This window comes from Papaver somniferum, chromosome 11, assembly GCF_003573695.1.
Source record: "Papaver somniferum cultivar HN1 chromosome 11, ASM357369v1, whole genome shotgun sequence".
Classification (NCBI taxonomy): Eukaryota; Viridiplantae; Streptophyta; class Magnoliopsida; order Ranunculales; family Papaveraceae; genus Papaver; species Papaver somniferum.
The window spans coordinates 7,709,621-7,720,109 of record NC_039368.1 but is presented as its reverse complement, the minus strand read 5'-3'; the positions used below and the strand labels follow the sequence as shown (position 1 = coordinate 7,720,109).

The window sequence follows — 10,489 nt, the reverse complement described above, 5'->3', positions numbered from 1 at the left end:
AGGGTTTAGGTAGTTTAATTATGAACAATAAAGGACCAATGTTTTTTGAGTTTCACTGTTGATGTATGTCTTGGGTTTTGTATGAGTTGTATTTTACTAATTTGTATTATTAACTTTCTCCAATTTGACAAATTTATCATGATTTTGGTAATTTTGTAAGGTACTAAGATGGTTCAGTAGTAGTATTTGGTGTTGCAAGTTTATGGGTTCGCTTTCATTTTTTGTTGTTGCTGATCTAGGCCCCTTGCATGTCATGGGAATCTCTCTGATGCATTTTGTTCATATAATTAGGAGTTATTTAGGGTTAAGCTTACGATGTTTGTGCAATGGATTTTGATTAGAAAGTTCTAATTAGCAGGGGATGGTCTGTGGTTCTAATCAGTTCATATGGATGATTTTATTCCAGGTTGTGATTATGGATTCTTCTAACGCTTCTAATTCGAACACCTCAAACACTACATCTGGGTCGATGCTGCCGCAATCTTCTACTCAGACTCAAAATAAAGATCCAGCATGGAAATGGGCTACATGCAAAGATCCTGCATTTCCAAAGAAATTAAGTTGTGTGCTTTGTGACAAAGAAATGCGTGGTGGTGGAATTACTAGGCTTAGGGAGCATCTCACACAGGTCAAGGGGAATGTTTCATCATGTTTGAAAGCAACAGTTGAAGTTATAAATGAAATTAGACTTACTGACAATATAAAGAAGTTAAAGAAAGCTCATAGGGAGAATATTGATGTTATGTATCGGCGTACACAATCTGATGAGAATTCTGATGCTGATAATGAGGTACAAGAAGTTGAAAAGGATTCCAATGTAGACAGCCGTAGTTGTAGTCAAGTAGCTGTTCAGAATCAGATAAAGAGAAAATTCAAGAGCCAAAGTAATTGTAGGGGTCCAATGGATTTACTCATGCAGACAGACCACCAAAAAACTCAGCAACCCACTCTTGACAGAAACAGTTCAGCGAAAGAGAAGTTAAAGAAGGATGCATGGAAAAGCATTTCAGCTTGGATGACTGAGAATTCTATATCTTTTAATATTGTTCGTTGTCCAACTTTCCAAGAAATGGTCTATGCAATTGGTGAATATGGGAAAGGTATGTAATGCTCCCAGTAATCTTTTATTACGTTTGGTTAATCTGCTTGTGTGTTGTTTTATTTGTATTCTTCTTAGGATTGAGGTTGGGTATTTGTTGTGTTACTTATGCTTTTATGTTTTTTATTTTGATATTAGCTATGCCCGCGCCATCTTACCATCAGATTCGTTCAAATCTTTTCAAGGAACAGTTAGAAGAAACGAAGAATTTTGTTGATACATTTAGGGTACATTGGAAGAGGTATGGATGTTCTATTATGTCTGATGGCTGGACAGATGGGAAAAAGCGTCATCTTATTAACTTTTTGGTGAATTTTCCGAAAGGGTAAGTTTTCTTGAAGTCCGTAGATGCGTCAAATAGAACCAATGATGCTGATTTCATACGTGAGCTTGTAAAGGAGGTAATTGATGATGTTGGGAAAGAAAATGTAGTTCAGTTCATTACCGATAATGGTTTAAACTTTAAAAAGGATGGGAAGGATTTAATGCTTGAATACCCAAATCTATTTTGGACTCCTTGTGGTGCTCATTGTGTCCAGTTGATGCTAGAAGAACTTGGTGACAAGCTTACACGAATCAAGAGAGCCGTCATTCTAGGTAAAAGACTTGTTACATACATTTATGCTCATTTTCAAGTATTATGCTTAATGAGGGATTTGACAGGTAGAGACTTACATAGGTCTACAAAGACTAGGTTTACAACTCAATATTACACACTAGAAAGTATTCAAAAGTATAATACTCCTTTACAAATGATGTTTGTGAATGATACATGGGAAAAAACTAGATTTTCAAAAGAAAATGTTGGAATTAATGCACTTAAAATTGTCACAAGTAGTACATTTTGGGAAGATGTTGATTACTCTTGTAGAGTGCTGAAGCCTTTAGTTAAGGTTGTAAGGTTAGTGGATATTGAGCGCAAACCTACAATGCCTTCTTTTTATGATGCAATGAGAATAACAAGGGATCAACTGGAGGATAATTTCAGAGAAGATGATGATACTTGGGCTGTAATTAAGGCTTGCTTTGAGAAAAGATGAAAGAATAACTTTAACCATGCTTTACATTGTGCGGCCTACTATTTGAATCCTTCCATATTCTACAATATTGAACCTTATGAAATGGACAATAATGAGAAGTACATAGAAATCAAAAGGGGGCTTCATAAAGCAATGGGAAGGCTTATACCCAATGAAGATGAACTTGAGCTAGCTACAGGTGAATTGATAAAGTATACTGATGTTGTTGGGGTCTTGGGAACTCCGCCTTGCAAAAAAAGAAGAACCAAGGATCAACCTCGTAAGCTTGTTCGCTCTATAAGTTTAAAGTTTGATTACATTTGTGTTGGATAGCATTTATAACTACTTTTTTTGTATTCATAACAGATGAGTGGTGGATTACTTTTGGAGGAATTGATGCGCCAAACCTACAAAAATTTGCAATCAGAATATTGAGTCTTACTTGTTCTGCTTCCCCATGTGAGCGAAACTGGAGCACATTTAAAAATGTAAGTATTCCAATCTTTTGCACTGATTAGTAATATCCTGAATATACATGAACCCTGCAAAGAAATTAGCATGTGATTACTATTAAGTGTTTTAGTTGAATTATCTATGTTTGTATTTCAGTTGCATATTTAGCCATTTATTTTTCGTATTTCAATTGCATTCGAAAAAACGAAATCTCATTAAACAGCAGAAACTGAATGATAATGTCTTTATCCAGTACAATAAGAAATTGAAGCGTCGTTACATAGAAATCCAAAAATATAACGATGATGATAAAGCTCATAATCCTATTTTCCTGGAGGACCGTGATGAAAATGATGAATTGTTGGATTTAGAAAATTTGCATGACTTGGAGGTGGAAGGTGATAATGTAACTTTTGGTGATTTGCAAGAAACAGTTGGTGAAGAACGTGGGATAGTTGGTAGTAGAGGTGCCTGTAGTTCTCGAGGCAAGTCTACGTTTCCAACTAACTCGGAATACGATGGATATGATATTGATGATTTGATGTTGGACACAGAAAGAGGGATACTCGGTGGTGACGGGAACGATGGAGTTACTCCAGATGATGATATCTATGCTGATTCATCCTATATTGATTAGAATTGTAATGGCCTTGTTTAATTAACATTTTGGATAATGAACTGAAGTTGTACTTCTCTCTCTTGTGTTTTCACTTTTTTTCAACAAAGACTTCTAAGATCAGTGAAGTGTTCCACTGTTGTGTTTTCTTAATGAGTATTTGTTTTAATTGGTTAATTTAATAGTATTTCATTATATTTTTAACATATGTATAATTATATGTATAAAAGTTGGAACCGAGATTTGGAAACGGAATCTCCCCGAGACAACGTTGTACCAGTATCTCGCTCGGGACCGAGACAAACCAGAATCCGAGATCAACTACATTGCTTGCACGTATGATCGATGCGCGTGTGGATAGTAATTGGGCTCACCATGGTATGACCCAAAACCTTGAAAAGGTTGGCGTGCCCAACCACTATTCACACTATGATCATAAAAAGAGTAATGTTCATGTTGTTCAGTTGGATAATTATTGTGTTGGCTATACCAGTTCGACATCCTAACTGCAAGGAAATTCTAAACAAACACAAAGAAGGATGACTCGACCACAACAAGCCTATTTTATCTAGCAAAGAAAAAGAATGATGGCTCCCTTAGATTGTCTCTAGACCAACTTTTATTCTTTCGAAAAAGAATTCGTTACAGTCTGAGAAAACCTCTCTGGAATCAATCCGAGTTAAAGTAAGTTGAATAGAGACAAGGTAAGCTCAGTGGAGATTTGATACCCAAGGCCTCACCGGCGTATTCAACTCACAGAAACCATCATGAACTTCAAAGTATGCTCAAACTAGTAACCAATATTTTCCGAACGACTTTCCTAATAAGCTCGTTACCCTATCGGTCTCGTTCTACTCCAAATTTTAAGGCTTAGGTTCGCGTAGGTTACGTGTTCCTAAGGCTGGCAAAAAGGAAACGGTGATGAAATCCGAGTCCTTATCTTGATTTGACCAGGCCTTTCCCTTTACTAGAAAATTAAATCCGATTTCAGGTCCTCAACATATATGCATACGAAATCATCCAGTAAACCCGCTGACAGGGGATTCACGGGTGTTTAGAATTCTTACCTCCCGTTCCAGACGGGGGATGAACCGTTGTAGTCGACTCGGGCCACGACTCCTATGTCATGTACGAACCCGAGGGGCCGAGGCGATATCGTAATCGCCGTCTTTCTCTGCAAACAATTGATATTTAAACTACCCTTCCGTAAGGTTTAAAATAAAATAAAAATAAAGTCCAATGTTCAATGTCCAAAAGAAAAGAAGAAAAAAATGTCCAAAAATAAAATATTACAAAAATAAAAACCTTAATTACAGTTTCTAAAATAAAAAAAAAAAAATTATTTACAAAATCTTCTTCTTCACTCCTTTTGGATTTCTCTTTTCTTTCCTTTTTGGACTTTTCCTTTCTTTTCAGCATTTTATCTTTTTCCTTTAGCTTAACTCCAAATCTGAAAGAAAACAAAAATACCAAAACGTGTAAAAAAGAACAAATAAAATAAAAGCTAAAAACAAATCTATAAACAAATCCGCATCGGCGGCGCCAAAAATTGAACGAATTTTGAATAGTGGTAAAAAGGTTGTCGTTCACTCGGACTTTGTTGAGATTGGTTTAGGCTTGAATATACAAAATACTAAAAACAAAGGAAAATATACAAAATAAGGTCACAGGATGAAGAGATACTAGGACGCAGGATTTCACTACTTTTCATATTCTTGTGGTTTAATCATTAATTCTAAACAATATAGCTCAAACAAAAGAAGTTGTGACTCTAATTCTTTGCCAAAAATAGATTTCATAAAACATTAGTTGTAAGTTTTGAGCAGGACGCATCAAAAGTAATTAAAACCAAGCATGCGACATCAAACAAAATAACAAATAATTAGTAGAAATCATAACGCAATTAAATCTATGCAAAAAGTCATATAAAGAATTAATTCATTTACCACAATCATGAAAAGTTGCTTCCTCCGTTGTCCCAGTAATAGGTTCTAGCTCCGCATTGTGAAAACACACTCAAAATAATTTTTCATTGCTCAAAAAGGTGTTCACAATAATGAAATGGGAGAAAAATAATAAAACCGGCTTTGTAACACTTATATCTGTTACAAAACTAACTGTTACAGAAAATGATACATGAGAAGCGTCGTTGGTACTGTAGCACTACGACTGTCCCCTACTGTTTAATGTTCTTCGTGTTCTTCACAGGAGCAGCAATGGCAGCTCTCTGTAACTCCAATTTCTCCGGCTCTGTAGTGCCTAAACGTCTCCCAATCTCCCCATACCCAAATGTGCTCTCTAGCTCTCTATTTATACACACAAATACACATCACTCGAATATATTCTTCCATAACTCCAAAATCTTCTTCTTTTTAATTAAAAATATCTTCCGGAATTTTTCCTTATCTTTATTCTATATATGTCTTTACTAAACCCATATCTTCTTTAATTCGCATAATAAAATCCAAGATAAACTCTTCTAAGGATATCTATCTTGTTTAATACAAGATAACTTCTTTTTTCTTCAAAACTTCATGTTTGTAAGGCAAGAAGATATTTTTATCTTAAAGATAATAAATCCTTTACCGTTGAAACCAAATTTCCCGCTAATTTTTCTTTTCAAATTAAGGAAGAAGATGGAGCCCCCTTAACCAGTAATGGGGTGCGATTAGCAGTTGGCTCCCTGGGGTGCCTCTTATCCAAAACTGAGAGTCCGAATAACATGTGTCCACCGGGTGCCTATACCAACTTTTCGAGCCAAATTTTCCAAAAATGTTTATTTTCCAAAAATACCTACAAACACATAAAACACCATAATAAGTAGGAAATCGAGTACCAACAATACTGAAAATTGAGGATAATCGGTCACAAAAATGTGTCTATCAGTTGGTCTTCTTCTTCTTCATAGTTTTTAGCGGGAGGAAAAGCATTATGTTTTTTTTCTTCCCTAATCTTTTTTTTAAACGCATCATATTCAACATTACCTCGATTTATAGATATTTGATATTTAAATTTCAATTCAACGGTCTATCTTCAACTGGATAATTTATTCGTAGACAATAAATTGTATGGACCTTTCGACCACAGAACAATTGCTTAAAAAGATTCAAGACATTGAAGCTAAAAATGTGCAGCTGAAAAAAAAATAATGCCAAAATTATCTTTTATACAACTAGTTCTTGTTATGTAGGAACTGATTATAGACATAAATTGAAGTACAGTAGTTAGGTTTCTCGCTTAAATTATGGAGTATAGTTATACTTTTATATTCATACGTAAACAAATTAATATTTTAATGTGGGAGCTAACAAAACTGGTTGATATCTGCAAAACTATTCAAATTAAAACACATTTTACAATTCAAGTCCTTGATTATAATGTTAATTTACATCTAATAACAATTTTTTTTAAGAATTTTATAAATGTCTCTACCCAGTGACAAGCATTTTTCATAAACTTGAAATTTTTTTGATGCACTACAACAAGATATTTTATATCTCTCTAGGAATCAAAAAATTTCACTAACCCCCTATAAAAAAAATAAAAAATTCCAAACTCTCCTATAGATGATGTTCCTATATATATATGGGTCCTGAAGGACAAAGGGATTTTTACTGTGAAGTCAAGTGCAATGTGGCGTTTCAAAAATAGACAAAGACAACATGGAGATGACTAACAAAGTTGTTAAATACATGACCATATGAATAAATCAGAGTATATATATAACATAATGCGGTGTCTATATTATCATTTTTTGAACGATGAATCTTTGAAGATTACCACTCACCAACCACATGAAAAACTTAATAACAATCAGTTAATATAATTATTTATGTGACGAAGCCTCTCGAGTTCTGGTATTGTTTTAACTATGATCGATTTCACAGGAAATATCATATAAGACGGGAACTATGTCAAATGAAACTCAAAAAAAAAAAAAAAAAAAAAATAGTAGCAACTGATGCAGCTTTGCCGTGGGCAGTATAATGGAGTGGACATGATATAACCTTCCAAAGCAATTCTCAACCATCTCTATTTCTTCTATCGGGATTTATGCAAAGGCTACATATCAAAAATACAAACTAGGCATTGATATAAAAAACAAAATAAAAACTTCGATATAAACTTTAGAGTTCAGGTGTTCACACTTGTTCCAAGGTATGGCATCTTCTCTGCAATTAGGATTTCTACATTTTGTAATTGATTTGCCCTCACGCTTAACTGGATAAGCCAGACCTAATGAGGTATTGTAAACAACTTATACATCTAGTATCGGAATAAAGTGATAACAAGATATAACTCTACAAGGAGACCAGTCCTGTATTAAATATTTTCCGAGGGTTTTCTCTTTTATATAAAAGAAAAAGATCAAGAAGATGCACAAATTAAATGGAAAAGTCAAATGTAGTTTGAACATTTAATTTTAAAATAACGAAACAAATAAATATCACTCTAATAAAGCAATATTTGCAATTCTTTTACTTATAACGTTGAAGAATGACTTATACTTTTGAAGATGCCATTCTTTTATGACTTCGAAGAATGACTTCCACTTCTGAAGATGCAATAATTGTTCTGTTTTTGGTTGCCAATCATGCTCGAAAACTCATCACGAGACCTTAAAAGAGCCAGCAGGCCCAAGCTAGAAACTGGATGAACCAAATAGCTGAAACGTGAGCTTGAGCCCACTTCGCAAAAATGACACCAATATAAAGTGTAAACCTTCTTTCACACCTAAATATCATCAATTCCTCATTCTCCCTTTTTCGTCCCTCTTTCTTTCCATGTCACACTCACTTACACCTTAATTAGGGTGCCAATATTATTCCTTGGTTTCGATCTCCAAACCCTAAATCTCCATATTCATCGTTCGAAGATTCAAGATTTTCTCAGAAGATCCAAGAACTATCTTATGTTGTTTGTTATTAGTATTTTTTTATTCATAAAATTGTAACATGATATAAAAGAAATTTTTTAGATCTTTCAATATTTCTAGGGTTTCTTATTTCTATCTGTATTTTCATTCAATAGAATTAGGTCTTTCTATCTTTTGATTTCCTATAAGAAATTTTGATTTTGATTATTGTTTTTGATTGTAATGGAGATGGAGAGTAGTCGTAGACCAGGTTTAAAAAAACCTAGATTAGTTGAAGATCTTGAAAGAGAGTTATCTTCTAATAGTTCTTTAATCGATCATCGTGTTGTTCGCAGCGGCGGCGGAGCTCAGCCACTATTAAAGATTCTATCTAGGGTTAGAACACTTGTGATAACCGTGAACGTGATATAACCGTGAGAGCACTTGGACGATTCCAAAGATCAATATCCAAGTTCAATCGAGTTGTATCCAAATAAAAGGATCGGAATTTTGACAAGTATGAAACTTGTTATATATCTTTCAAGATACGAATTCTACAAGAACATCGATCACAATTAAGATGGACGTATCTACTACGAGTATACTACTTGTGGTAATCTTATTATAAAGATAAACAATATAGTGCTGAAAATGAAAAACACAAAGATACCAGAAGTTTTGTTAACGAGGAAACCGCAAATGCAGAAAAACCTTGAGACCTCGTACATATTTGAACATCACATGTATTAATCCGTTACAGACACTAGCCTACTATCAGAACTTCGGACTGGAATGCTGTTGAGACCGAATCCACCCTCCAAGCGATTTAGTTACAGTCGCGCTTCTTACGTCTCTTGAACCTCGCAAGGTTCCACGCAATTGATTCCCTCAGCTAACTTCCTTTACATCCTAAGAGTTGCTTCAACATAAGTGAAGGCTTTCTATGCCAGTCTTTCTCTAACACATAAGCCTATTTGATTTCCTTTTAGATCATGAGATCAAGGAGGGAAAATATATTTGCAGTAACAGAGCTAGAAAACCTCACAAATCTAATACTCATGACACAAAATGATAAAGAAAATAGATGTCGTTCTAGTAGAGCAATTTTTGTGAGTTTCTTACTTATAACATCGGATAATGACTCCCACTTCTGAAGATCCTTTTTTACTTATAACTTCGAAGAATGACTTTTGCTTCTGAAGATGCATTAATGCTTCTACTTTTTGGTTGCCAATCAGGCTCGAAAAGTTGTCACGAGACCTTAAAAGGAAGGCACCACTATTATTTTTTTGGGACCATGGTTTGATTAGGCCACCTGCCCTATAGTTATAAGGGGTGTCTTAAAAGGTGGAGATGACTAGTTTACTCTTTAACCAGTTAAAATTATAACTCTACCACTTCTTTTTCCTCTATTCTACAATTTTTCTTCTTCTTCTTCTCTTCTTCATCAATTTATCATCATCTAAACTTGATCATATAGAAATCTAATCAAAATCATCAAAATTTTCATCGTTGTGAATTTACTGAATTTTTATCGTCGATTAATCAATCTTTTGTAAACAAACTCGTCCACAAGTATTTTCCCACAAACCCATTACTTCTAACTCGTTTTTGATTGAGAATTTTGAGTAGTAGTCATCAAAATTGGTTGAAAATGGAAGTTATAGCAGTAAGTTCGGTTAGGAATTTTGTGGAAAAACTTTGTCGAACTAGCCGAACTTGCTGAAAATGAAGAACGTGAAGAACAGTTCGGCTGTTTCTTAAAGAAAATATCTCAGAATCGACTTTTAACTTCCTAGCCGAAATTTTAATTTCCTAACCGAACTTTTTCCGTACACAATAGTTCGGCTAATGTTCATGAAAGCGCAGGTAGCCGGACTTAGTTTTAATGGAGTTTTTTTGCTTTCAGAGAAAAGTTCGGTTATGTCGCAAATTTTTTTTCCTAACCGAACTAAGGTTTGGTTACATCGCAATTTTTTTTCTAACCGAACAAAGGTTCGGTTACGTCGTAATTTTTTTTCCTAACCAAACTAAGGTTAGGTTACGTCGCGATTTTATTCTCCTAACCAAACTTTTCTCTGAAAACCTATATATAGATTTTTCTTTTTTCTTTTGATTTAATCTTACACTAATCATTGATTATGTTAACTAATAATTCAACTAATCGTTACACTAACTTAATTGAAAAGAAAAATTTTGGTATTAAGATAAATATATGGATAAGAGGTGACTTAGTTTTACTTCAAATATCTTCCAAAAAAAAAAGAAAAACAATGCTCCCAAAAAAACAGTGGTGCCAAAAATCGTTCGTTAAAAGAGCCAGCAGGCCCAAGCTAGGAACTGGATCGAACCAAAGAGCTGAGACACGAGCTTGAGCCCACTGCCTAGAAATGACACCAATATAAACCTTGTTTCGCACCCAAATATCATCAATTCCTCATTCTTTC

At 34.3% G+C, this 10,489-nt stretch overlaps 1 protein-coding gene across 1 annotated transcript; it reads left to right on the top strand.

Annotated features, from left to right (window-relative positions):
* Positions 1-361: 361 nt before the first annotated feature.
* On the top strand, positions 362-2,139 carry LOC113324033. The gene is made up of 3 exons (XM_026572372.1): positions 362-1,100; positions 1,238-1,326; positions 1,441-2,139. Exons 1-3 carry the CDS (start codon positions 362-364, stop codon positions 2,137-2,139), a joined length of 1,527 nt encoding a protein of 508 aa, XP_026428157.1.
* Positions 2,140-10,489: the final 8,350 nt, after the last annotated feature.